Source organism: Alnus glutinosa, chromosome 6, assembly GCF_958979055.1.
Source record: "Alnus glutinosa chromosome 6, dhAlnGlut1.1, whole genome shotgun sequence".
NCBI classification, from domain to species: Eukaryota; Viridiplantae; Streptophyta; class Magnoliopsida; order Fagales; family Betulaceae; genus Alnus; species Alnus glutinosa.
Genome location: NC_084891.1, coordinates 10,455,468 through 10,480,712, shown reverse-complemented (window position 1 = coordinate 10,480,712; position 25,245 = coordinate 10,455,468). Strand labels below are relative to the sequence as shown.

Sequence of the window (25,245 nt, the reverse complement as noted above, 5' to 3'; positions counted from 1 at the left end):
AGATGGCTAATACACTCAACAAGAAGGAAGAGGGGACACTTCCAAGTCAGCCGGCTGCCAACCCGAAGGGACACTACATGGTAGAAGGCGATACTTCATATCACCAACAAGTGTTGGCTATCACCACATTGCAAAGTGGAAAAAGGGTCGACAATCATGTGCAAGAAAAGGAGGATGAGCAACTAGCCACCACATAGAATCTGCAGAAGGAAAAGGGTAAGCAAGAAAGAACTGAGGCTTCTTCTTCATCTACTCCCACTCCTGAGATGCCATATGAGCCCTGGGCCCCATTCCCAGAACGTCTCAAGGCACCTTCTCACTTCGGGAAATAAGGAGAGAAAATACAAGATATGATGGAGGTTTTCAAACACGTAAAAATCAACCTCCCACTCCTTGATGCCATCAAGCAAGTGCCTGCTTATGCCAAATTCCTCAAAGATCTATGTACTCAAAAGTGACGAACAAGGGCCAACACTTTGAAGGTGTTTCTCACTAAGCAGGTCAGTTCTATGCTCCAACACAGTCTCCCTCCAAAGTTCAAGGACCCTGGTGCTCCCACCATCTCCTGTATTATTGGAGACCACAAGATTGATAAAGCCCTCCTAGATTTGGGGGCTGGAGTGAATCTATTGCTGTACTCGGTCTATTTACAACTCGGTTTGGGGGAATTAAAGCCCATACCAATTATCTTGCAATTGGCTGATCGATCCATCAAGAAACCGCAGGGAATCATCGATGATGTTATTATCCAAGTTGACAATTTCTATTTCCCCGTGGACTTCATTGTTCTTGATACTGAATTGGTAGCTAATCCCACAAAGATGATCCCTGTAATACTCAGTCGCCCTTTCTTAGCTACGACTAATGCTAACATAAACTGTAGGATTGGAATTGTGAAGATCAGGTTTGGGAATCTGAAGGTAAAATTGAACATATTCCATACCTTCCAGCAACCACCAGATAAAGCTGAGTACTTCTTTCTAGACTCCATAGAGAACTTTGATGAGTGCAAAATAGTGTATAATTGGGCCCCTTAATTTATATTTGTTAAACCCTTAGTTTTGTTATTTTCTAATACTTTTTGTTAGTTTTGGTATTTTAGTGTTTTGCAGGTCTTTGAGAAATAATGTCGTTATTTTTGTGGAATTGACATAAAGATGCAAGGAAGGTCCAAATCAATTTTATCTCTAGACTTGTGGGGACCAAATCAAGCACATATCTCCCTCCATAATGGGCAGCAGCTCTACACGTTATTGGCAAAAAGGTTTTGGAAGAAAATCCTTCAAATTCCAAGATTTTAATGAAGTGGCAAAATCCTTTATTTATGGAAAGAATCCAGATTGAGCATGTCACTCTATTTTCATCATAACTTTCGGCTCAAGAATTGGATTGCATTGAATTTGGTGGCGTTGGAAAGCTAATGAAAAATTCAACAAATAAGTCAGAAATAGGTTTTACTATTTTGGACTTTTACTATGCCTAAATTTCCCCGCAATAAAAAAGCACAAATCTGTGCGGATATGGAGTCTTTTTCCTACTTGGATTGGAATTTCAAAGGATGTGTATGAGTAGGAGACCATATCATGCAGATTTTCTTTCCAAAGCAAATGCCTTTCATGCACAAGTTGATTTTCTTTCCATATACTCCTGGCGATGGACGTGTGGAGCACAAATCAGATTGACATGTCATGATTTCTTTCCATAATTTTTACCAAGACACATGGATTCACGATCTGATTTATTTCCATCCTTGGGCTGCTGTGCAATTAATGTAAGATGTGATTCTTTCCTTAGCTAGACCACCAAGAAAGTACCAAAAAGACCTTGCAAGCTCTTTAAATACCAGCTTTGTTCTTCCGAAAAGGGAGGAGCGAAGGAGCACAGAAGAGCATAGAGACACCAAGTTGGAATTTTATTTTCTTTGTTTTTAATTTATGTTTAGTACTTTGATTATGGAATTTATTTTCATAACCATGAGTGGCTAAACCTCTAGCTAGGGTTAGAGGTGAAGCCTAGTATTTTTATTATGTATTCTTGAGACCATGTTGTTTGTTCTTCATAGATGAATGATTAAATTGTGGGGTTGATTTTTTATTTGAAAGTAATTTAATGGGACAAGTTTATTTTGATTCCTTATGATTTTTGTTTATATCAAATGCTTACTTTGTTTGATTTGTTATGATTCGAAAATATATTGAATGTTTAATTTATTGTTTCATGTTTTTGAAATTAAATACTCAATCAATCCATGTTTAATCTATTTTATATATTTTTTTTATGTCTCATGAATATATAATAAAATACTAGGTGGATCCTTGAAACCCTAGTCTTTTCTAATATCATCTTAAAAATCAAATTTATTTATTTTAGTTTTATAGTTTACTTTTTAATTTAAATTATATTCCTCTGCTCCACTTTCGAGTGGAAACCAAAAGCAAAATTCCTATTTTTTTTTTTCTTTTCTGCAAAATAGTAAAAATTATTCTCTCGTGTCTAATCATTCCTTGTGGATCGACCTCGGACTTACCGTGATTTATTACTTGCGAAAACCTACACTTGGGTTTGCACCCTTTGTGGTCCAACAAGTTTTTGGCGCCGTTGCCGGTTTAAGACACTGAGTTTAATTGTTATTATTTTTAATTTTATTTTGTTTTCTTTTTTTTTTTTAAAAAAAAAAAAAAATTAATTGTGTTTTATTTTATTTTATTTTTTTAACAGGTACCAATTGTCTAATCATTACCGCTGAGAAATTCAAGGGAGATTTATCTTTGGAAAAGAGCGAAGGCATCATAAAGTCTCCAGGTGATATTGTTCTACTTTGTAGCATATTGAGTTAATTTTTTGTGTATGAGCGTTTGGCAACGCGATTACACAAAAAGACTTAGAAAGGTAGAATTTGATATTTTCCCTATAGAGTTGCATAATTCTGAGTTAGAGTTTTTTAACGACTCTATAGACATGGCTGATGATGAAGGGAGTAACCATGAGGATGAATTTGAAAACCAAGCTGACCAACCTGTCAAAAGCCTTAGAGACTATTTGCAACCCACTAGGTCAAGTACCCCTTCCTGTGTGGCGGTCCCCACCAATACAGGAAATTTTGACATTAAACCCGGGGTAGTCCAATTGTTACCTAAGTTTCGTGGGCTTGATTCTGAAAACCCATACATGCATCTCAAGGAATTTGATATGGTTTGTGCTATGCATCTTAGTAATCATGATGATGTTGTTAAGCTGACATTGTTCCCATTTTCTTTGACTGAGAAAGCCAGATATTGGTTGCACACCCTAAGGCCTAGAACAATAGGGACATGGCAAGAGATGACCAGGGAATTTTTGAAAAAGTTTTTTCCAACTCATAAGACCAATACATTGAGAAGGAACATCATGAATTTTGCCATGAAAGAAAATGAAACATTTTTTCAATGCTGGGAACGATTTAAAGAACTTTTACTCTCATGCCCACATCATGGGTATGAAACATGGCGGGTGATAAGTTTTTTTTTTTTTTTTTTTTTTTTTTTTTTTTTTTTATGATGGGTTGTCTTCCAACATGAGGCAATTTGTGGAGATGATGTGTAATGGTGAATTTATGAACAAAGCACCCGATGAAGCTTGGGATTATTTTGATCTCTTGGCCGAAAATGCTCAAGGCTGGGAAACCACAGAGAGGACGGATAAGGCAAAACCTAAACCTAGTTCTAGGGGAGGTTTATATCACATTAAAGCAGATGAGGATATGAGTGCTCGTATTGCTACATTGACAAGGAAGGTGGAGGCCATAGAGCTGAGCAAAGTGGGTGTGACTAAGAGTCCCAAACCAATTGAAATTAGTTGCGAGATTTGTGAGGCAACTGTACATTTGACCAAGGATTGTCCCACAATCCCTGCTTTCAAAGAGGTGTTGCATGAACAAGCCAATGCAGCCAATGCATATCAAAGACCATTTAGTTCACCCTATTCTTAGACGTACAATCCTAACTGGCGGAATCACCCGAATTTTAGTTGGAGAAATGGTCAATCTGCTAATGAACCTCAAGGATCTTCTTCTCATGCGCCTTATGTGCCACCACATAAGCAAACCTTGGAAGAAACATTGCAAGCCTTCATACAAAGCTGATCTCAGATCAACCAAGATACCAGGCAAGATATTCAAGAGTTGAAAAACGCAGTTGGCAGAATTGAGTCTCAATTGAATGTGAGAGAGAAAGGAAAGTTTCCAGCCTAACCTGAACCTAACCCAAGGACTCGAGCTGGGGTAAATGAAGTTAGCAATACTCAAATGGAACATGCCAAGTCTGTCACTATCCTTAGGAGTGGAAAGGTAGTTAATAAAGAGGTCCCAACAAAGGTTTCACAACCTAAGGGAGATTTAGAAACCAAGGAAGATGACAAGCCTAGTGAGGTTGAAGATGTAGTGGAGAAAGTGTATAAGCCTGTTGCCTCATTTCCCTAAAGGTTGCTTGCACCTAAAAAGGGAACAGAGAATCAAGATATTTTGGAAGTATTCAAGCAAGTGAAAATAAACATTCCTTTGTTAGATGCCATCAAACAAATTCCTTCATATGCAAAATTTTTGAAAGATCTTTGCACGGTCAAGCGAAAGCTTTTTGTTCGCAAAAAGGCATTTTTAACAGAGCAGGTAAGTGCTATACTTCAGCAAAAAATTCCTTTGAAACAGAAAGATCCTGGATCACCAACTATCCCATGCATCATTGGAAATTCTAAGATTGATAAAGCATTAATGGATTTAGGAGTAGGTGTAAATCTACTACCCTACACAGTTTATGAGCAGTTGGGCATTGAGGATTTAAAACCGACCAAAGTTGTTCTTCAACTTGCCGACCGATCTGTTGTTATACCAAGAGGGGGTAGTAGAGGATGTTTTGGTGCAAGTGGATAAATTTTACTTTCCTGTGGATTTTATTGTTTTAGATACAAAGCCTATTTCGCATTCTAGCATTGATGTTCCTGTCATTTTGGGACGACCATTTTTGGCTACTTCTAACGCTTTGATTAATTGCAGGAATGGAATCATAAAGCTTACATTTGGAAATATGACCGTTGAGTTGAACATCTTCAACAATTGTAAACAACCTGGCATTGATGATGATGCGGAGATCCTTGAAAAGGACATGATCCAAACCTTGGTGGAAGAGTACTTCTACTTCACATGCTTATTGTTGATGATATGAGTACTTCTACTTCACATGCTTCTGATTCTGAATTAAATTATATTGATATTAAGCCTGTGATAGTAGATACAGCTTGCTTAGAAAATTCTTGCTTAAATAATCATGTGATGCCAAGGTCCAAGGAATTAGGAACACGAGGTAGTTTGTTCCTACTTGTCATAATTGTGAGAAAATTGATCATATTAGGCTAAATTGTTATTTGTTGAAATTCCACAGGCCTTAGATTAAGCAGGATGCTCCGAGGAAAAGTGAAGTTTAAGATTCTTCCTCATCAAAATATGTCCCTCTGCATATGAGACATATAAAAGGTAAGGGCAATGTTATTTGTAAGAATGCTAACTATAATTCTGTAGAGAATGTTAAGAAGCATTCAAACAAAAGAAGCTTACCCACCTGTCATCACTGTGGCATCACTGGTCACATCCGACCCAAATGTCCACAGCTCCAGGCTCAGAAGTCAAAGGTTCAGAAGGAGCTACCAACAAGAGCTACATCAGGCACTCTACCTCCTACGACACTTCAGGCTCCACAGCATCAGCAACAATTTGTTCTTGCCTATTAGAGTGGCAAATCAAAGAAGAACAAATCAAGGTGCTACATGAGAAAGCCGCAGAAGCTTACTAGCAACCATGGCTATGAAAGGTTGCTGAACCTGATGCAAGGTATGCTAAGAAGAATGGCCAACATGGACATGACCCGCAAACCATCTCCACGGGTCAAGCAGGTATGGGTCAAGAATGATGAGACCATTCACCCCTTGAGGGGGAGTGGACTCACCTAGTAGGTGAGGTCTCCCATGCCTAGGATTTTGGTTCATAAATCCTAGTGCATGTCAGGTATGTTTGCATTGCATTGTTTATCTTGTCATATCTTATTCATGCCTTGAATTCTGTTGAGGAACCGTTTATTTTATCCCCCATATTTTCTCTTGTTGTCTTGAGAAACATCTGCAGATATTTTTTTTGGGATGATAGTTAAAGCACGTCAGGCGGCTGCTTTTCAGTCTTGGTATTTCTAAACCTATCTTCCTGAGGACAGGTTTGATTTTACCTTAATGCTAGGACTAGATGTTATTTCCTTTTCCATGAGCATGTCCTTGTTGTTTTTATGTTTTATTGTTTTCAACATAAAAAATAAAAAATAAAAATTGGGGTAGAAGATGCAGATTTTTTTTTTCTTTTCTTTTGATAGCTTTTGCCTAATATCTCAGTTCATTGTGCATTAATTGAATATGCTTATATATGATTGAGAGTTTATGTTTGATATTTGCTAAGTTTTCCTGTTGCATCTTAATGATAGATAATTGCTTTTCTCATGCGATTAAATATTGTGCACTATCCAAGGCTCCCTTAAGGTACATCATTTTCCTCTCTGACTTCTTGCTTCTGAAAATTCTAATGAGAGAGATGTTTTTGATAAGATGGTCAAATTGACCAACATGCTAGTTGAACCTAGAGCCTAAAAATTCTAGCATTCTCTCTAGGTTGCAGCACCAACAAGAATCAAGCAGTAATTCTTCAGTTTTCTGTGCTATATGCTTATATTCACTGCTTTTGTGCTGAATTAGCTTTATGCCTTGTCCTTCATGGTGCAAATAAAATTTTACCTTGTCCTTCATGATACAAGTAAAACAATTATATGCTGCATCTTAGGGGGAGTGTATCAGATGAGGGTGGCTAGGCCTTAGCACTTTATGATGTTTGACTTTTGACTGATCTTTCATTGATTTTCTCTCTTGTTTAGAAAATCTGGTTGCTTTAAGTCATATTAGTGAACTTCATACCTTATTGAGAAAGCTTTCATACACACATGCATTGCATGAGTTGAGTAATCTATTTAAAATTTCTATCTGCAGGGAAATTTGTGCTTATTGAATACTTAACTCTCATTTATATCTTTGTATATTTTTGCAATGTTATTTGATTGTTTTATTAGTTGATTCTACATGTGTGTTCCGAAGCTAACTTTAGGGAAAAATATTTTTTTTCCTGCAATTTTTTCTCCAGTTTCAGATTTTTAGTGTGAAGCGTCTAGACGGACCTATTCTTACATCTAGACGAGCGTAGTCTTGTCGTATGTTGACCTTGCAATAACCGTCCGGATGGTTAAGTGTCACGTCCAGACGGGATCTCTACAGGTTTAAGACTTGCGTCTCTTTCTCTGCCATACATACATCTCTGCATTTTTATTGATTTATCATGTCATGTTGTGTATTTTTCTCTCTGATTTCTCCCGAGATTTTGGCATTCTCTGCACATTTCTTCTCATTCCATGGTATTTACTGTATCTTTGTTCTTTCAAGTTTTTGTGCTTTTTAGAATATTGGAATATTTGGTGATTGGAATTTTTTTTGAGATATTGTGCATGTAAATCCTATTTTGTTTGTGTGTTGGGTTGATATTGATATATATGGGTCATTTGGATTGCGATCTTTGCTTTTGTAATGCTTGTGCATCCAATTGACAGTTATCATAATAACACTTTCTTTTTGGGACTAACATGATCTAATATTTCTTTGTGGTATTATTTTTGGAAATATTTCTGTTTAAATGTTTTAGGAATATGTTGTCCAGTAGCTCCCAGCACAATATTTGACAGATGGATCCTTTGGAAAACTGACTGTTGTTGAAGTCGGATGTTCAAATTTGTTAGTATTTTGACCTTATACTGTGTTTGGACAAAATCACTTATGTGTAATGATGCGGTTAATAGGGATTCCACTTACAGAGTGATGTCAGAAGATTCTGCCTGCAAGTCAGAAGAATTTCAAGTTCCCTGTCAGCCGTCTGGACGATGTGCCATCCCGTCCGGACGCCCATCTGTCTACTGTTCCATCCGTCCGGACGACGTGTCATTCCGTCCGGACATCAGACAGACAAGCATCATCTGTCCGGACGACGTGTTTCTTCCGTCCGGACACCTACATCGTATCGAGAAGCTTTTGTGCCAGCTTGCTTCGTCCGGACGTTTCAGCAGCACGTCCGGACGCCTATCAGTTCTCGAACGGTTCACTGATTCTTTCCAAGTTCAAGAAAGGGAAGATCAATCAACCATCCGGACGATGTGGTATCCCGTTTGGACGCGTATCTCCGTAAGGCAAGAATCACAGTTCAAAATGAACCGTCCGGACATCTGACAGCTGTGGTCTGGACGTTGGTGCATCGTATATGGTAACTGCCGATTCGACTTCAACCGTCTGGACGTCTCCCCCTCATGGTCCGGATGCACGCGCATCAGATATGAAAATTGCGTGTTGAAGTTTAGCCGTCCGGACGCTCCTGCCCCATGGTCAGGACGCGCGAAGCCTGTTATGGAAATTACTTACAGCGGACGTGCGTTCGTCCGGACGATCGAGCCATCCCGTCCGGACGATGTTCTTATACAGGAAAGATTTCTCCGAGAAAATTTTGAAAAATCCTGTCGCACAGTTGTCCGTCTGGACGGCCATGGTTCACCGTCCGGACGGCTCCCAGGCATATTTTGCCTGACGCCCATTCTGACCCCAAGCCTATAAATAGGGGCCCCTGGGCACTTAGAGCTGCAAGAATTCGGTGTGAATTCCATTAGAGCTCAGAGACGTGATATTTCCTCTGAAGCTGTTTTTCAAGTGTGCTGTGCTGTAAACCGAAGTCTATCTTAGAGGTCGGCTCTAAGGTAAGGAGTTCCATTGAAGACCCCTTAGGTAGGTGAACCTGGTTGGGAAGCGTTCGTATTGGGTTACACGTCAGAGATCAAGGTACGACTACTGCATCGGTACATGTGAGTGATACTGTCTTGTATCTAGCTTTGTCTTCTGATTAGTGGAATTCCTGGGTTTGGCTGCTCCGGAGTGGTTTTTCTCTTAACTGAGTTTCCCCTTTCGTCAACAAAAATCTCTGTGTCATTTACTTTCCCCTGTGCTTTAATTTTTGTTGACACTTGTTGCACACACTTTACTTTTAGAAGTCATTTCAATTTTTCAAAATTTCAAAGGTCTCAGGTTTAAGATGAGCCTTTTCCCCTAGCTCATGCAGAGCCTTTCGTAGCATTCCCTCAGATCTGTATCAGTTAGTGGTTCAGTGGTGAATCTCCTCATTTATCTTGCAGACTAGTTGCTTAGAGGATGTCAATCTGCGGATAACCAGTTTCCGGCTTTGCAAAATCAAGAGATTGAAGATTTTTCAGTCCATGGTTCCCGACTTCGGGAACTAGAAGCCGGAGTAGTACAAATCCAGCCTTCTTGTACGGATTTCTCTCAGTTGCTTGCTTTCAGTGGATCAGCAGGATTTGGTACTTGGAGGATTTTTGTTAATCTCGTTTGGGCCACTTGCAGACTCTTCTCTATTTTCCTTTTGTTTTGGATTATAGAACGCTTTTGTCTGTGGATTTTATATACTTTGTTTACCCTTGTCTTGTTGAGACATCAAGGGAGAGTATTTTATTACTATGGTCTTTCTATACTCTGTTTACCCTTTGTCCCTTTGAGACAAAAAAGGGGGAGTATATGTTTGATTTGGACCGGGATTGTATTTTTAATCGGTTAAGTGATTTTTGTCCCAGAATGGCCAAAGGGGGAGTTTGTTAGTTTTTGTGTTGGCTGCATTTTGTTGGACAAAATTACTATCATGTACTGTTGCTGATTTCATAGGGATGCCTTATTAGTTCAGAGTTTTCAAATATTCAAAGTTTATTTCTCTGATATGGAAAGAGCCTCACTAAGACAAGATCAGTGTCACAAGCGTCAAGAAGGAATGCCTAGACTCCAAGAAGACTTTGCAAAGTCTACAGTTCAGCAAAAGTCAAATCCCGAGTTTATCGTCCGAACGGCATAGTGAAACGTCTGGACACTCATCAGTCAATAACATAAACAATGATGCTTTTAATTAGGGGTTCAGTCAGTTTTTAGAAGTCTTCTTCAGATACATGTTTCTAGAAATTTCTGAACAGTCTACAAGTCAGTGAAATCGGATCCCTTGCAGCTGTCTGGACAACGTGATATACTATCCGGACGCCCAACTGTCCAAAGCATCATCCGTCCAGAAGACGAGAACTTTCCGTCCGGACCTTCCTCTATGTCGAGAAGCTTCGAATTGTTCCAGCTTTCATCCGTCTGGACGTTTTAGCAGCACGTCCGGACGCCACTCAGTGTTCGATTAGCTATGAGATTTCTTTTCAAAACACAGATATGGGAAGACACTGCAACCATCCGGACGATGTGGATTCCCGTCAAGACGCGCTCATCCATAAGGCTAGTCACGCATTCAAAAATTAGACGTTCGTACGACGGTTTTCATGGTCCTGACTTGCGAGCTTCATATATGGAAATTGCGTGCATCGGATTCACCGTTCGGACAACAGATGTCATGGTCTGGATGCACCAAGCCTTGATATGGAAATTGCGTGCAGCTCAAGTGCAACCGTTCGGACGACAGGGCAACACCGTCTGGACGCGGCTCAATTCAGGAAAGAATTTCTGCGAAATTTGGAAAGCTGATCGCACAATTGTCCTTCCGGATGCCTTATGTCTACCGTCTGAACGGTACGAAGGTATTTCAAGCCAGACGCTCATTTAAACCTACAGCCTATAAATAGAGGCCCTTAGGCTTGAGAATTGTAGGAATTCGGTTGTGAATTTTGTAGTGCTTAGAGAGTTATATTTTAGAGTTATTGTGCTGATCTGCTCACTCTCAAGCCGTTGCGAAGTGCTGTTGCTGTATTGAAACTGAAGTCTATCTTAGGGGTTGGCCCTAAGGTAAATGATTCTATTGAAGACCCCTTCAAGTAGGAGACTTGGTTGGGAGACATTCGTGTTGGGTCACATGTTAGAGTTCAAGGTACGGCCACTGCATAAGGACATGTGAGTGCTACTACTTTGTAACTAGCTTTGTCTTCTGAATAGTAGATATCCTGGGTTTGGTTGCCCCGGAGTGGTTTTTATTTTAATTGAGTTTCCACTTCATCAACAAAATATCTGTCTCTTTATTTTCCGCATTGTAATATTTTGTTGCACACTATTGCACACACTTGTTAAAATTAGAAGTCTATTTAATATTCAGTAAGTCTTTAGGGTGTTTTACACCTAATGCTCTAAAACCATCTGGTTTAGGAGTCATTGACCTAACACTTATTACATGGGTCAGTTAGAAAGCTTAAGGGAGCTAAGCATTGCACAGCCTGCATGTATACAAAAGAAAAGAAAAGAAAAGAAAAGAAATAAAATAGAAAATATGCCTTGGTTGTTTTCTCTAATGGGGAGTCCAACGAATTTTGAGTATTGAATCATTCATGATTGAGATTCGTTTTTGAAACCTCATGACTATAGTTTTTGAATCTTGTGATATCTCATAATGCCATGTTAGTAGCTTAATTTTTAATTCCCTGAAATTGTGAAGATGGAGTTTATTTTGTTAATCTTGCTAATGAATGAGAATCATTGTTTTTGTGACCCTTCAATCTTATAGATAACATGATCTTGCATAATGCTTGTGGGTATCAATTTTGGCAAACCTTCATGAGACTTCACTCGTCCACTAGGGAGTCCTAGGGGTTTAAAAGGCTTGTTGCATACGCTAAATGTAATCGTACATCCCACGAAAGAAGCATTTATCTTGTTGTTTTTTAGTTTTATTTCTTGTTTTGTATTGCTAAGGGACTAGCAATATGTAAGTTTGGGGTTGTGATAAGTATTGAATGTTGCACATTCAATGCCCTTAACTTGCTTATGTTAATTCCTTAGCATTGTTGTTTGATTTTGAGTTGTTTTATTGTTTTCAGGTTTTAAATAAAAATGCAATTAATTCCATTGATTTTGGGCTTAAAGCACACTTTGAGAAGACCTAGAAGATATGTTTAAGTTTAACCAATCATAATAGAAGACTTATATGATTTGATTAAGTTTAATCAAATCAAGGAAATGATTAAATCGGAATTTCTCCGATAAGAGTCAAAATCGGATTGAATTCAAATTTGGATTCTGCACATGTCTCAATGTTTTGATCATAACTTACTACTCAGATCTTGGATTGCAATGAAATTTGTGGTGTTGGAAAGCTAATAAAAAATGAAACAAATGTTTGAAATATATTTTCCCTAATTCGGAGTTTTACTATGCCAAAATTACCCTACAATAAAAGACCGCAAATCTAGATGAACTTGGCATCCTTTTCCTACTTGGATTGAATTTTCAATCTCCTATTTGGACTAGGAGACTAAGTTCCGATTTTTCTTGGATTTCTAGGGCTTTTAGGTCTCTCCTAATCTCTATAAATAGGCCTCTAAACATTGAAGAAAGACACATTGCTACCTAGAGCAAATTCAGAGAAAAACTTCTTAAAGGCTTGAAGAGTTGAAGAGAAGTAATTATGGCAGGAGGCCATTGCAACAGCGTCATGAACGGCTAAAAAGCTTTGTAGGGTACTGATGTAGCCCTATCTAAGCACAATGGTTTGATTGTATTTCAATTTAGAGAATTTTAGTTTATGCATGTTGGTTGTATAATTATGAGAACTGCTACAATTTGATATTGTTCTTCATTTTTTAATGCAATCGTTCTTCAATTCATAATCAATATTGGTAGAACTCTTATCTTGTCTTAGAAAGCTTTTTACCTTTATTGAACTCAAATCATTCTTATTGAAAAATTGAAATGACTTCTAAAAGTAAAGTGTGTGCAACAAATGTCAACAAAAATTAAAGCACAGCGGAAAGTAAATGACACAGAGATTTTTGTTGACGAAGTGGAAACTAAGTTAAGAGAAAAACCACTCCGGGGTAGCCAAACCCAAGAATTACACTATTCAGAAGACATAGCTAGATACAAGATAGTAACACTCACATGTACCGATGCAGTGGTCGTACCTTGATCTCTGACGTGTAACCCAACACGAACGCTTCCCAACCAGGTTCACCTACCTGAAGGGGTCTTCAATGGAACTCCTTACCTTAGAGCCGACCTCTAAGATAGACTTCGGTTTACAGCACAGCACACTTGAAAAACGGCTTAAGAGGGGATATCACGTCTCTGAGCTCTAATGGAATTCACACCAAATTCTTGCAGCTCTAAGCGCCCAAGGGCCTCTATTTATAGGCTGGGGGTCAGAATGGGCGACAGGCAAAATATGCCTGGGAGCCGTCCGGATGGTGAACCATGGCCGTCCGGACGGACAACTGTACGACAGGATTTTCTGAAATTTTCGCGGAGAAATCTTTCCTGTATAAGAACATCGTCGGGACGGGATGGCTCGATCGTCCGGACGGACGCACGTCCGCTGCAAGTAATTTCCATAACAGGCTTCGCGCATTCGGACCATGGGTCAGGAGCGTCCAGACGGCTAAACTTCAACACGCAATTCCTATATCTGATGCGCATGCGTCCGGACCATGAGGGGGAGACGTTCGGACGGTTGAAGTCGAATCGGCAGTTACCATATACGATGCACCAGCGTCCAGACCATAGCTGTCAGATGTCTGGACGGTTCATTTTGAACTGAGATTCTTGCCTTACGGAGATACGCGTCCAGACGGGATACCACATCGTCCGGATGGTTGATTGATCTTCCCTTTCTTGAACTCAGAAAGAATCAGTGAACCGTTTCGAGGACTGATAGGCGTCCGGACGTGCAGCTGAAACGTCCGGACGGAGCAAGCTGGCATAGAAGCTTCTCGATATGATGTAGGTGTCCGGACGGAAGAAACACGTCGTCCGGACAGATGATGCTTGTCTGTCTGATGTCCTGACGGAATGACACATCGTCCGGACGGATGGAACAGTAGACAGATGGGCGTCTTGATGGGTTGACACATCGTCCGGACAGCTGACAGGGAACTTGAAATTCTTCTGACATCACTCTGAAAGTGGAATCCCTGTTTACTGTATCATTACACATAAGTGATTTTGTCCAAACACAGAATAAGGCCAAAATACTAACAAACTCCCCCTTTGGCTATTCTGGGACAAAAATCACTTGACCGGTTTGGAAATACATTCCCGGTCCAAAAACAACAATTACTCCCCCTTTTTGTCACAAAGGGACAATGGGTAAACCAGAGTAATGAGAAAAACCATACAACAATTACTCCCCCTTAATGTCTCAGAAGCACAAGGGTAAAAAGAGTAATAATATCGACAAAAAAAAAGTTCTAAAATCCAAAACAATAGGAAACTAGAGAAAAGTCTGCAAGTGGCTCAAAAGAGAGGAACAAAAATCCTCCAGGTACCAAATCTTACTGATCCACTGAAATCAAGTAACGGATAGAAATCCGTAACAGCTGGATTTGTAGAACTTCGGCTTCTAACTCCAGAAGCCGGGAGCCATGGACTGAAAAGCCTTCAGTCACTTTGATTTTGCAAAGCCTGACCAGGTTATCCGCAGATTGACATCCTCTAAGCAACTGGTCTGCAAGATAAGTGAGGAGATTCAACACTGAACCTCTAACTGATGCAGATTTGAGGGACTGCTACGGAAGGCTATGCACGAGCTAGGGGAAAAAGCTCATCTCAAATCCCAAGACCTTTGGACATTAAACATCCGACTTCAACAACAGTCAGTTTTCCAAAGGATGCATCTGTCAATCACTGTGCTGGGAGTCGTTGGATGTCGTATTCCTGAAAAACCAATCAGAAATATCTCCAAAAATACCATTAGATCCTGTTAGTTCCAAACATAATGTGGTATTTGAGACGGCTGTCAAATGGATGCCAAAGAGAAATATAAGCAATGCAGCTACTCATAAGGCATAAATATATCATGATCAGCCCAACACATAGACAGAGAAGGATTTTCATGCACACTATCTCAATAAAATATCCCAACAAATATTCCAATATTCTAAAAGCACAAAGACTTAAAAGAATAATGGAAGGCACATTGAAGATCATGGGATGAGAAGAGATGTGCACAAAATGCCAAAATCTCGGGAGAAATCCACGAGAAAAACACACAAGATGCCATGATAAATCAATAAAAATGCAAAGATGTGTCTATGGCAGAGAAAGAGAAGCAAGTCTTAAACCTATAGAGATCCTGACCGGATGAGCAATTGCTAGGTCAGCATATGGCAAGACTGCTCTCGTTTTGGACGAAAAAATAAGTCCGTCCACACACTTCACACTGAAAATCTGAAACTTGAGGAAAATTTACAGAAAAATAAATAGACAACTCAACTCATGCAATGCGTGTGTGTGTGAAGACTTAACCCACAAGGTATGACTATCACAGAAATGACAAAGAGCAACCAGATTTTCTAGACAAGAGAGAAAATCTGTGACAGATTAGCCAAAAGTCAAACCTTAAAACTTACTAGGGCCTAGCCACCCTCATCTGATACACTCCCCCTGAAATGCAGCACCGAATTGTTTTACTTGTACCATGAAGGACAAAGTAAATTTTTACTTGCATGTAGAGGGCAAGGCAATAGCAAATTCAGCACAAAAGCAGTGAATAGAAAATTTAAAGCACAAAATTCATATGAATAACTGCTAATTCTTATGGTGATACAATCTAGAGGGAATGCCAAAGTTTTTAGGTTCTAGGTTCAACTAGCATGTGGTCAATTTGGCCATCTTATCAAAAACATCTTCTCTTATCCAAAAATTCTTAGAAACACAAAGTCAGAGAAGGAAAGATGTACCTTTAGGGGAGTCAAGGATAGTGCACATTTTTCATCGCATGAAAAAAGAAACTATCCTACTTTTGCATATACAGGAAAACACTTGGCAAATTATAGTCAGAAACTCTCAAATATATCTAAGCAAAGTAAATTAATACCCAAATAATTGAGATATCATGAGAAAATACATGCAATATCTGATATGCCAAAAAAAATCCTGCAAATTCTCCCCAATATATATATATATATATATATATATATATATATATTTATTAAAAACAAATGCAAAATGGAAAGAAAACATCATATGCATGGCAAGACTAAACCTGATGATGCCAATACAGAAAAAAAACAGTCGCTCGACCTGCTTTTTCTGTCTTCCCCAAACAGTACCTGCAATGCTCTCTCAAGAGAATAGGGGGCACAACAAACTGGTTCCTAGATTGCATAGTAAGCACACAAATATAACAAGTAAATGTGCAAGCAATCAAACCTGATGCCTTAGGATTAGGAACCGAATCCTAGGCATGAACACCTTCTCCTGCTAGGTGCGTTCGTTCCCCCTCATGGGGTGAATGGTCTCATCACTCTTGACCCATACCTGCTTGACTCGAGGCGGTGGCTTGCAGGTCTTGTCCATGTTGTCCATTCTCCTTAGCATACCATGCATTAGGCTAAGCAATCCTTCATAGCCATGGCTGCCATTGGGCTTCTGCAGCTTTCTCTTGTAGCGCCTTGATTTGTTCTTCTTTGGTTTGCCACTCTGATTGGTAGGAACAAACCTTTGCTGATGTTGCGGAGCCTGAAGTGCCGTAGGAAGTAGAGTGCCTGATGTAGCTTTTGTTGGCAGCTCCTTCTAAACCTTCGACTTCTAAGCCTGGAGATGTGGACAATTGGGTCGGATGTGACCGGTGATGCCGCAGTGATGGCAGGTAGGCAAGCTTCTTTGTATTCTCTGCAAAATTATGGTTAGCATTCTTACAAATAACATTGCCCTTACCTTTTATATGTCTCCTATGCGGAGGGACATATTTTGATGAGGAAGAATCATCAACTTCACTTTTCCTCATAGCATCCTGCTTAATCCAAGGCCTGTGGGATTTTAACAAATAACAATTTGGCCTAATATGACCAATTTTCCCACAATTATGACAAGTAGGAACAAACTTACCTTGTGTTCCTGATTCCTTGGGCTTGGGCATCACACAATTATTCAAGCAAGAATTATCCAAACAAGCAGTGTCTACTATCACAGGCTTAATAATAATGGAATCTAATTCAGAATCAGCAACATGTGAAGTAGAAGCACTTAAGTCATCAACAACTAAATCAGGCTTGTTGGAAATATCTTAATGAATACAAAGCATGCTTTTCAAATTATCACTAGAGAATTTTTCCAATTTCTTCTCAAGTGAATCAATAATGCCAAATAGCATGGTATTCTCAGATCTCAAAGAGTCAATCAAAGCATGTGATTCAGACAATTGAACAATCAAAGACTCTTTTTCTTGCTTCACCTTTTTAAGCTCTTTATGAAAAATTTTAGAATGTTGACCATTCTTCAATTTATTAAAAACCTTAAAGAGCATAATATCAGAATCGTCACTAGAAAACAGAGAAGAATTCATGATAAAAGGTGTAAAAAAAATAGAAGTCACAAAAGATGAGGATCACACTCAGGAAATAAATCCTAAACAGAGTGTACCTGCTCTGATACCAATTGAAAAATTGAAATGCCTTCTAATAGTAAAGTGTGTGCAACAAGTGTCAACAAAAATTGAAGCACAGCGGAAAGTAAATGACACAGAGATTTTTGTTGACGAAGTGGAAACTCAGTTAAGAGAAGAACCACTCTGGGGCAGCCAAATCCAGGAATTCCACTATTCAGAAGACATAGCTAGATACAAGACAGTAACACTCACATGTACTGATGCAGTGGTCGTACTTTGATCTCTGACGTGTAATCCAACACGAACGCTTCCCAACCAGGTTCACCTACCTGAAGGGGTCTTCAATGGAACTCCTTATCTTAGAGCCGACCTCTAAGATAGACTTCGGTTTACAACACAGCACACTTGAAAAATGGCTTCAGAGGAGATATCACGTCTCTGAGCTCTAATGGAATTCACACCGAATTCTTGCAGCTCTAAGTGCCCAAGGGCCCCTATTTATAGGTTGGGGATCAGAATGGGCGTCAGGCAAAATATGCCTGGGAGCCGTCCGGACGGTGAACCATGGCCGTCCAGACGGACAATTGTGCGACAGGATTTTCTGAAATTTTCGCGGAGAAATCTTTCCTATATAAGAACATCGTCCGGATGGGATGGCTCGATAGTCCGGACGGACGCACGTCCGCTGCAAGTAATTTCCATAATAGGCTTCGCGCGTCTGGACCATGGGGCAAGAGCGTCTGGACGGCTAAACTTCAACACGCAATTTCCATATCTGATGCGCGTGGGTCCGGACCATGAGGGGGAGACGTCCGGATGGTTGAATTCGAATCGGCAGTTACCATATACGATGCACCAGCGTCTGGACCACAGCTATCAGATGTCCGGACAGTTCATTTTGAACTGCGATTCTTGCCTTACGGAGATACGCGTCCGGACGGGATACCACATCGTCCGGACGGTTGATTGATCTTCCCTTTCTTGAACTCGGAAAGAATCAGTGAACCGTTTCGAGGACTGATAGGCGTCCGGACGTGCTACTGAATTGTCTAGACAAAGCAAGCTGGCACAGAAGCTTCTTGATACGATGTAGGTGTCCAGACGGAAGAAACATGTCGTCCGGACAGATGATGCTTGTCTGTCTGATGTCCGGACGGAATGACACGTCATCCGGACGGATGGAACAGTAGACAGATGGGCGTCCGGACGGGATGACACATCGTCCGGACAGATGACAGGGAACTTGAAATTCTTCTGACTCGTAGGCAGAATCTTCTGACATCATTCTGAAAGTGGAATCCCTGTTTACTGTATCATTACACATAAGTGATTTTGTCCAAACACAGAATAAGGCCAAAATACTAACATTTATTTTCTGTGATTATGAGAATGATGATTATACAACGAGTTTAATTGACATATGATCAAGAGGATTAGATAGGCCATGCCTAGGAAAGACGAATCGTACTACACCCTAGTTTAATGTAATTTAGGTAGACGATTCGTACCAACCAAAGATGGGTTATACTTTTCCATCGATTGTATGTATCCTATTAAAGACGTAGCTAATCCATGCTTAGGAAAGACGGGTCGTACCGCATCTTAGTGGTTAGGTGGATGATCCGTGCCAACCGAAGATGGATTATACTTATGCTTTAATAAGGTAATTTCTTGTTTATTTATAACATGCATAGAATGAATTTCTCTAATTAAATATGATTAGCCATTGATTTACGGATAGCGGTGAAGTCAATACTCTACTCTTTCTCTCTCTTATATTTCAATTTTCTTTTACGTTTATTTTATGCACTTTAATTAATCACAAATTCAACAATCTTTTCTTTGGTTATTTTTAATCTTCACAAACTCGATAACATTACCCCTGGAGTCCTTGAGGTTCGACAGCCCCACTATAGCCTTATCCTACAAGGATTTGTCCTATTGCGAGTGGTTATTTATTATTGATATATCTTGGTAAACAAAAGGCCACATCAACTGGAGGCAGGGAAAGCTAATATGTTTGAAGAGATCCTACCAACTCTTCAATCTTCATCTCTTCTAGATTCTTGCTTTCTTCAATGGTAGTCACTTTAATTCTGAAACGCTCAGGTAAAGATCTTAGAATTTTTCAGATGAGCTTTACGTCCTAAATGGTCTTCCTGAGACTCACCATCGAGTTTCTCAGGTTGCTCATCTTAGTGTAAAACTCTCCGAATGTCTCATCTTCAAGAATCTTAATCTCTTGAAATCAACATTTGGAGCTTGGCAGATTTAACAAGTTTTGTGCCCTCATATATTGTTTCTATGATTTGTCATGCTTCTTGAGCGATTTCACAGTTTGAAATTTTTGCAAATTCAGACGGTGAAGGAGCTTGACAAAGAGCATAGAGGGCTTTATCGTTAGCAAGTCGTGCGTTTCTTCCAGGAACTAGTTCGACAGTTGTATCCTCTGGCTTAGTCCAACCAGATTCAACAATTTACCAACAATCAATGGATTTTAAAAAGAAACGCATGCGAGCTTTCCAATAGCCATAGTTTGTACCAACAAAGGCAGAAACAGTATTAAGATTTTGAGACATAGCCAAAAAAATGAGTAGAGGTAAAAAAAGAATACACTCAAGAAATAAATCTAACTAGAGTGTACCAAGCTCTGATACCAAATGAAAAATAGACTGACTTCTAATTTGCTCTGTGTGTGTGCACAATGTGTAACAAAATATTGTAAATGCGGAATTTAAAGAACACAAATATTTTGCTAACGAAGTGGAAACTCAATGAAGAGAAAAACCACTCCGGGGCAGCCAAACCCAGGAAATCCACTATTAGAAGACAAAGCTAGTACATAGACAGTAACACTCACATACTCGATGCAGCGATCATATCTAGCACTTTGACACGTAACCCAACGTGAACGCCTCCCAACCAAGTCTCTTACTTTAAGTGGTCTTCTATGGATTCCTTTGCCTTAGGGCTCCTCCTAAGATAGACTTCAATAACGAGCCCATCAACAACACACAACAACAACGGCTTGGGAGCTAGTGGATCTTCAAAATTTCTCCCTAAAATATACTACTCTCTAAGCTCTAAGGAATTCAATACTGAATTCTATAAATAATACATGCCTAGAGGTCTCTATATATAGGTTCAGTAGACTTTAAACAAGTCTGAAATGGATTTCTCTAGGTGGTGTCTGGACGGTAGCTGAGAGTCTCCAGATGGACAACTATGCAATTGGCTTTCCATAACGTGCTTCACGCAATACCATATCAGGGCCGCGTCTGGACAGTTGCACTTCTGCTGCACGTAATTTTCATAATAAGGACTGGCATCCGGACGGTGTTGCCCTGACATCCGGATGGTTGCAATTCTTCTCCACGTCTTGCCTTATCAAGGATAGCATCAGGACGGTGTAGACCTGACGTTTGGATGGATGCAGCTGTCTTCCATATCTGTGTCTGAGAAGGAAATTTGATTTCTTGTCGAACATTGATGAGCGTTCGGATGGGTTGCTGAGACGCCCGGACAGATGCAACCTTGAACAGTTCAAAACTTTTGGACATTGATGGGTGTCTAGACAAAAGCTTGGGATCCGACTTCTTTGACTTGGAATCTGCACAGAATCTTCTTTGAACTTCTTGAAGTACATTTCTGAAATGAAGACTTTAAAATAAACGGCATACCTGATAAAATGGCAACATTACATAAAAGTGATTTTGTCAAACAGAATGCAGCCAATCACATACTAACAGTAGTCATGTCATATAATCCAATTAATTATTTCATTATACATACATACATGGGATAACTTCACAAAAGGGTATCGAATTATACGTTGTTTTGAGATAAGGGTACTAAACTAGCAAACGTCTCAAATTGGGGTATCCATGTTTCCAAACGTCTCACTTAAGGGTACTACGTTATGATTTGTTGTTAAATCCTAAAGGAGTACCGAAAATACCCCTTATTTTGAAAAAAAAAAATAAACAGGGGTATTTGGGTACTCCATTAGGATTTAACAGCAAATCCTAACGTAGTACCCTTAAGTAAGACAGTTGGACACTTGGATACCCGAGTTTGAGACGTTTGCTAGTTCAGTACCCTTATATCAAAATGATGTATAATTCAACCCTTTTGTGAAGTTATCCCTACATACATTTATATAACTCACACAGATTACCACTCCTTTTTCAAACACCCCATTTACACAAATATAAAGTGCACGTTATCATACAAACTATTTAATGTAAGTATAAAAGTATGCACGTTTGATAGTAAAATAGACATGTCATAAAGCTTGATAAAAGTTTCCATGAGGGTTTCACTCATCTTAGTTGTAAAGGTCCTCTTGGTAAATATTCTTGAATCCTCTAACACCGTCACCTGTGAAAGGGTCTTGAAAAAAATAAAGACTTCTTTGTGTGTGTGTGTGATCAACCAATCAACCAAAATATAAAATGTGGAAAGTAAATAACATAGATATTTTAGTGACGAAATGGAAACTCTTTGTACCAAAGAGAAAAACTACTCTGGGGCAGCCAAACCCAGGGAATCCACTATTCAGATGAAAAAGCTAGTTACAAAGCAGTTGTATTCACATACCCCTGATGCAGTAGTCGTACCTTTAACTCTGACATGTACTTATACGTGAATGTCTCTCAACCAAACCTCCTATCTGAATAGTTCTTCAATGGACTCCTTTAACTTAGAGCTCCTCTCTAAGTTAGACTTTAATGGTTGATCAAATCACACAAATACTCTAAGAGAGTTAGCTCATCTAACAATATCTGCCTAAACACCCTGTCTTAGCACAATGAAATTCTATACTGAATTCTTACAAATACACAGCCTCCAAGCCTCTTTAAATAGGCTCCAGAAATCCTAATTCTACACAAACTTAGATTTCCATAGGCGGTGTCTGGACGGTACTTGTGGCGTCCAAACCTTCACTTGAATCTTCAATAAGTTTCTGACATGCGTCCGGACCGGTAACCTTGGTGTTCGGACGATATCATGAAAACCCTTTCTTTGTCCGCAGTCATCGCATTTTCTTTCGGACCCTGTGCGAATGGAGACTTACTGACTTTAGAGTCTGCTGGGCCATTCGGACCTTGACCTACTGACTCCACCATCTGCTGTAGCATTAGGACCTTGATCGGACACTGAGTTTTTGACTTGGGCGTCCGGACCTTGGCAACTGGGCGTCCAGACGATCTGTAGGGAAAACCGACTTTCTGAGCTGTAAATCTTCCAGATTCTTTCCTTCACCAGGATATTTCCTTCTTAGTGAAATTCTGTGCAGATTACTTCCTTGTTCGGCCCTTTCCATCTTGGAATTAAATATTTTGCAACAATTCTTCTGGACTCCTCTTGAATTACGGTGTCCCTATTATGGAAGTCCCAGATATGGAGGCGTTTTTGTCAACCAGAATGTAGCCAATAAAAATAAACTAAGAAACTCCCTCTTTGGCCATTTTGGGACAAAAAACGACTTATACCAAAAATAAAAAACACTCTCCCTTTTTGTCTCAAAAGGACAAAGGGTAAACAAAGTAATAAGTCAGAAAAAAAAAAAACAACAAAGGGTTGAAAAATATTGAACAAAAATATAATTGTTCAAAGTAGCCCAGAAATAAAATAGTTTTAAAAGAAACTGAAAAACAAAGAGTAAGTGACACAACACTTAACTTTCCTCATCATCAGATTCCAAATATCGAAGGCACCACTCCACATTGATGTTGACCTGATCCACTTTTGAATCCAACACCTGGTACTACTCATGCCAATAGGTGTCCATGGACTCTATACGCTGTGAGATCCGGTCTATTGCACTTAAGATGGCATCACTGGGAGGAAGATGCTGCTGATGGCTCTGGCTGAATTGGAGGAGGTGGAGAAGCTGGCTCCTCAGGATCCTAGTGTCTTTGAAGCTGAGCATCAGACTTCATCACTGTCTTCTTGCTGAAAGGTCCTTCTGGTTTATCTTTAGGCTCGTAAGATGTGTTAATAAAATAATAATGACTTCTAATTCAACTAAGTGTGTGTGTTTGTGTGCAACAAAATATCTTAAAATGCGGAATTTAAAAGACAAGATATTTGTTGACGAAGTAGAAACTTTGTGAAAAGAAAAACCACTCCGGGGCAGCCAAACCCAAGAAATCCACTATCCAAAAAACAAAGCTAATTACAAGACACGCGTGCTCACATACCCTTATGCAGCAGTCATACATTTAACTTTGACACGAAGCCTATCGTGAACGCTTCCCAACCAAATCTTCCACCTGAAGGGGTTTTTGATGGATTCCTTTACCTTAGGTCCAACCCTTAAGATAGACTTCACACGAACTGTTGAGCACACACCGGCAACAGCTTGAGAGCTAGCGGATCTTCGATTTTCTCTAAACACCCTCTCAAAGCACTATGGAATTCACTGCTGAATTCTGTACAATTTACAAGCATAGCCCCCTTTTTATAGGCTTAAAGAAACCCTAAATCTATTGAAAAAAGAACTCTTACTATCGAGCGTCTGGACAAAAGTTATCCACGTCCGGGCGGTTTTCTACGATATCCTTTCAGAAACAGCGTAATTCTATCTTTATTCGGTTCACTTCCAGACGGCTTGACTAAGCGTTTGGACGGTCTTTGCTAAAATCCTTTCCTCGTTCGAACGGAACTCTGGAATATTTTGAAATACTGGACATTGTCTGGACGTGTTGCCATGTCGTCCAGACGGCTTACAGAGACTTCCCAACAGTGTCGACTTCTGAATCCAACTCTGTGCTGAACCATGATTGACCTAGCGTCCGGACGGTGTTGCTCTAATGTCCGGACGTCTTCATCATTATCTATAAGACATTGCGGGGCGTTCGGATGCCTTCAAAGGCTCGTCCAGACGGTTGTACAGGAACCAGTTGTTTTGTCTTGAATTTTGCAAGGACTCTTCATGGACATCTTTTAGAAGCTTGTGATCAGTTACTTTGTTTGATTTGAACATTATCTGAATACATGAAGATTCTGAATTGAAAACTTACCATCCTATTAATTTGTAACCATTACATAAAGTGTTTTTGTCATCCAGAATATAGCCAACATAAAATACTAACAAACTCCCCCTTTGGCCATTCTGGGACAAAAAAACACTTGACCGGTTTGGAAGTACAGTCCCGGTCTAAAAACTAAATGAACAAAAAATACTCCTCCTTTTTGTCACACAACGACAAAGGGTAAACAGAGTATTAATGAAAACATAAGTGTTTTAATACCTACACAAAATGTCAGCACAAATTTAAAATTGTTCGAAAAATAAACAAAACATACTATATATATAAAAAAAACTCAATCATCATCTTCATTCGGCTTTGGATGATGATACTTCAAGCACTCCCTGATGTCAATCTGGCTCTGCTCGACACGCTCTCCTATAAGATTTAGTTCCCACTGGAGAGTTGACATTGAAGACATAAGCTGTGCAAAAGCAGCTTCAATGTTGAAGGTGGGAGGCACGGCCTGTGAAGATGATGTAGCTGCTGTGGGGAGATCTGGTGGAGGCTGAGGAACTGCGCCTTGAGCCTCATGCCGCAAATGAGCATTAGACTTCATGAGAGTCTATATGCCAAGGGGATCTGGGATTCGTGAGCGGGGCTCGGAGTCTGAAATATCTGTCACGACCTGAAGACAGATGTGAGTAATCAAACACCCAAAAGACAGACTCGTGTTTCTCTCATCACGAACCTCGAGCATAGTGTGCAAGATGTGCTTGCACAGGTAAAAAGGAGTCCGCATCACTATGGCATAGC

The 25,245-nt window shown here is 39.7% G+C and overlaps 1 protein-coding gene across 1 annotated transcript; it reads left to right on the top strand.

Annotated features, from left to right (window-relative positions):
- Nucleotides 1-4,282: 4,282 nt before the first annotated feature.
- LOC133871512 (uncharacterized) lies at nucleotides 4,283-25,001 on the top strand. Its single transcript, XM_062308950.1, has 4 exons — nucleotides 4,283-4,426; nucleotides 4,478-4,871; nucleotides 4,936-5,158; nucleotides 24,875-25,001. The coding sequence occupies exons 1-4, from the start codon at nucleotides 4,283-4,285 to the stop codon at nucleotides 24,999-25,001; spliced, it is 888 nt and encodes a 295-aa protein (XP_062164934.1).
- Nucleotides 25,002-25,245: the final 244 nt, after the last annotated feature.

Bases quoted from the DNA above. Each gene is read 5' to 3' on its own strand.
- LOC133871512 (XM_062308950.1), top strand. From the start codon at position 4,283: ATGGAACATGCCAAGTCTGTCACTATCCTTAGGAGTGGAAAGGTAGTT. The intron at 4,427-4,477 runs GTGTATAAGCCT...GCACCTAAAAAG, and splicing joins TTGAAGATGTAGTGGAGAAA to GGAACAGAGAATCAAGATAT. The intron at 4,872-4,935 runs GTAGTAGAGGAT...TTATTGTTTTAG, and splicing joins TGTTGTTATACCAAGAGGGG to ATACAAAGCCTATTTCGCAT.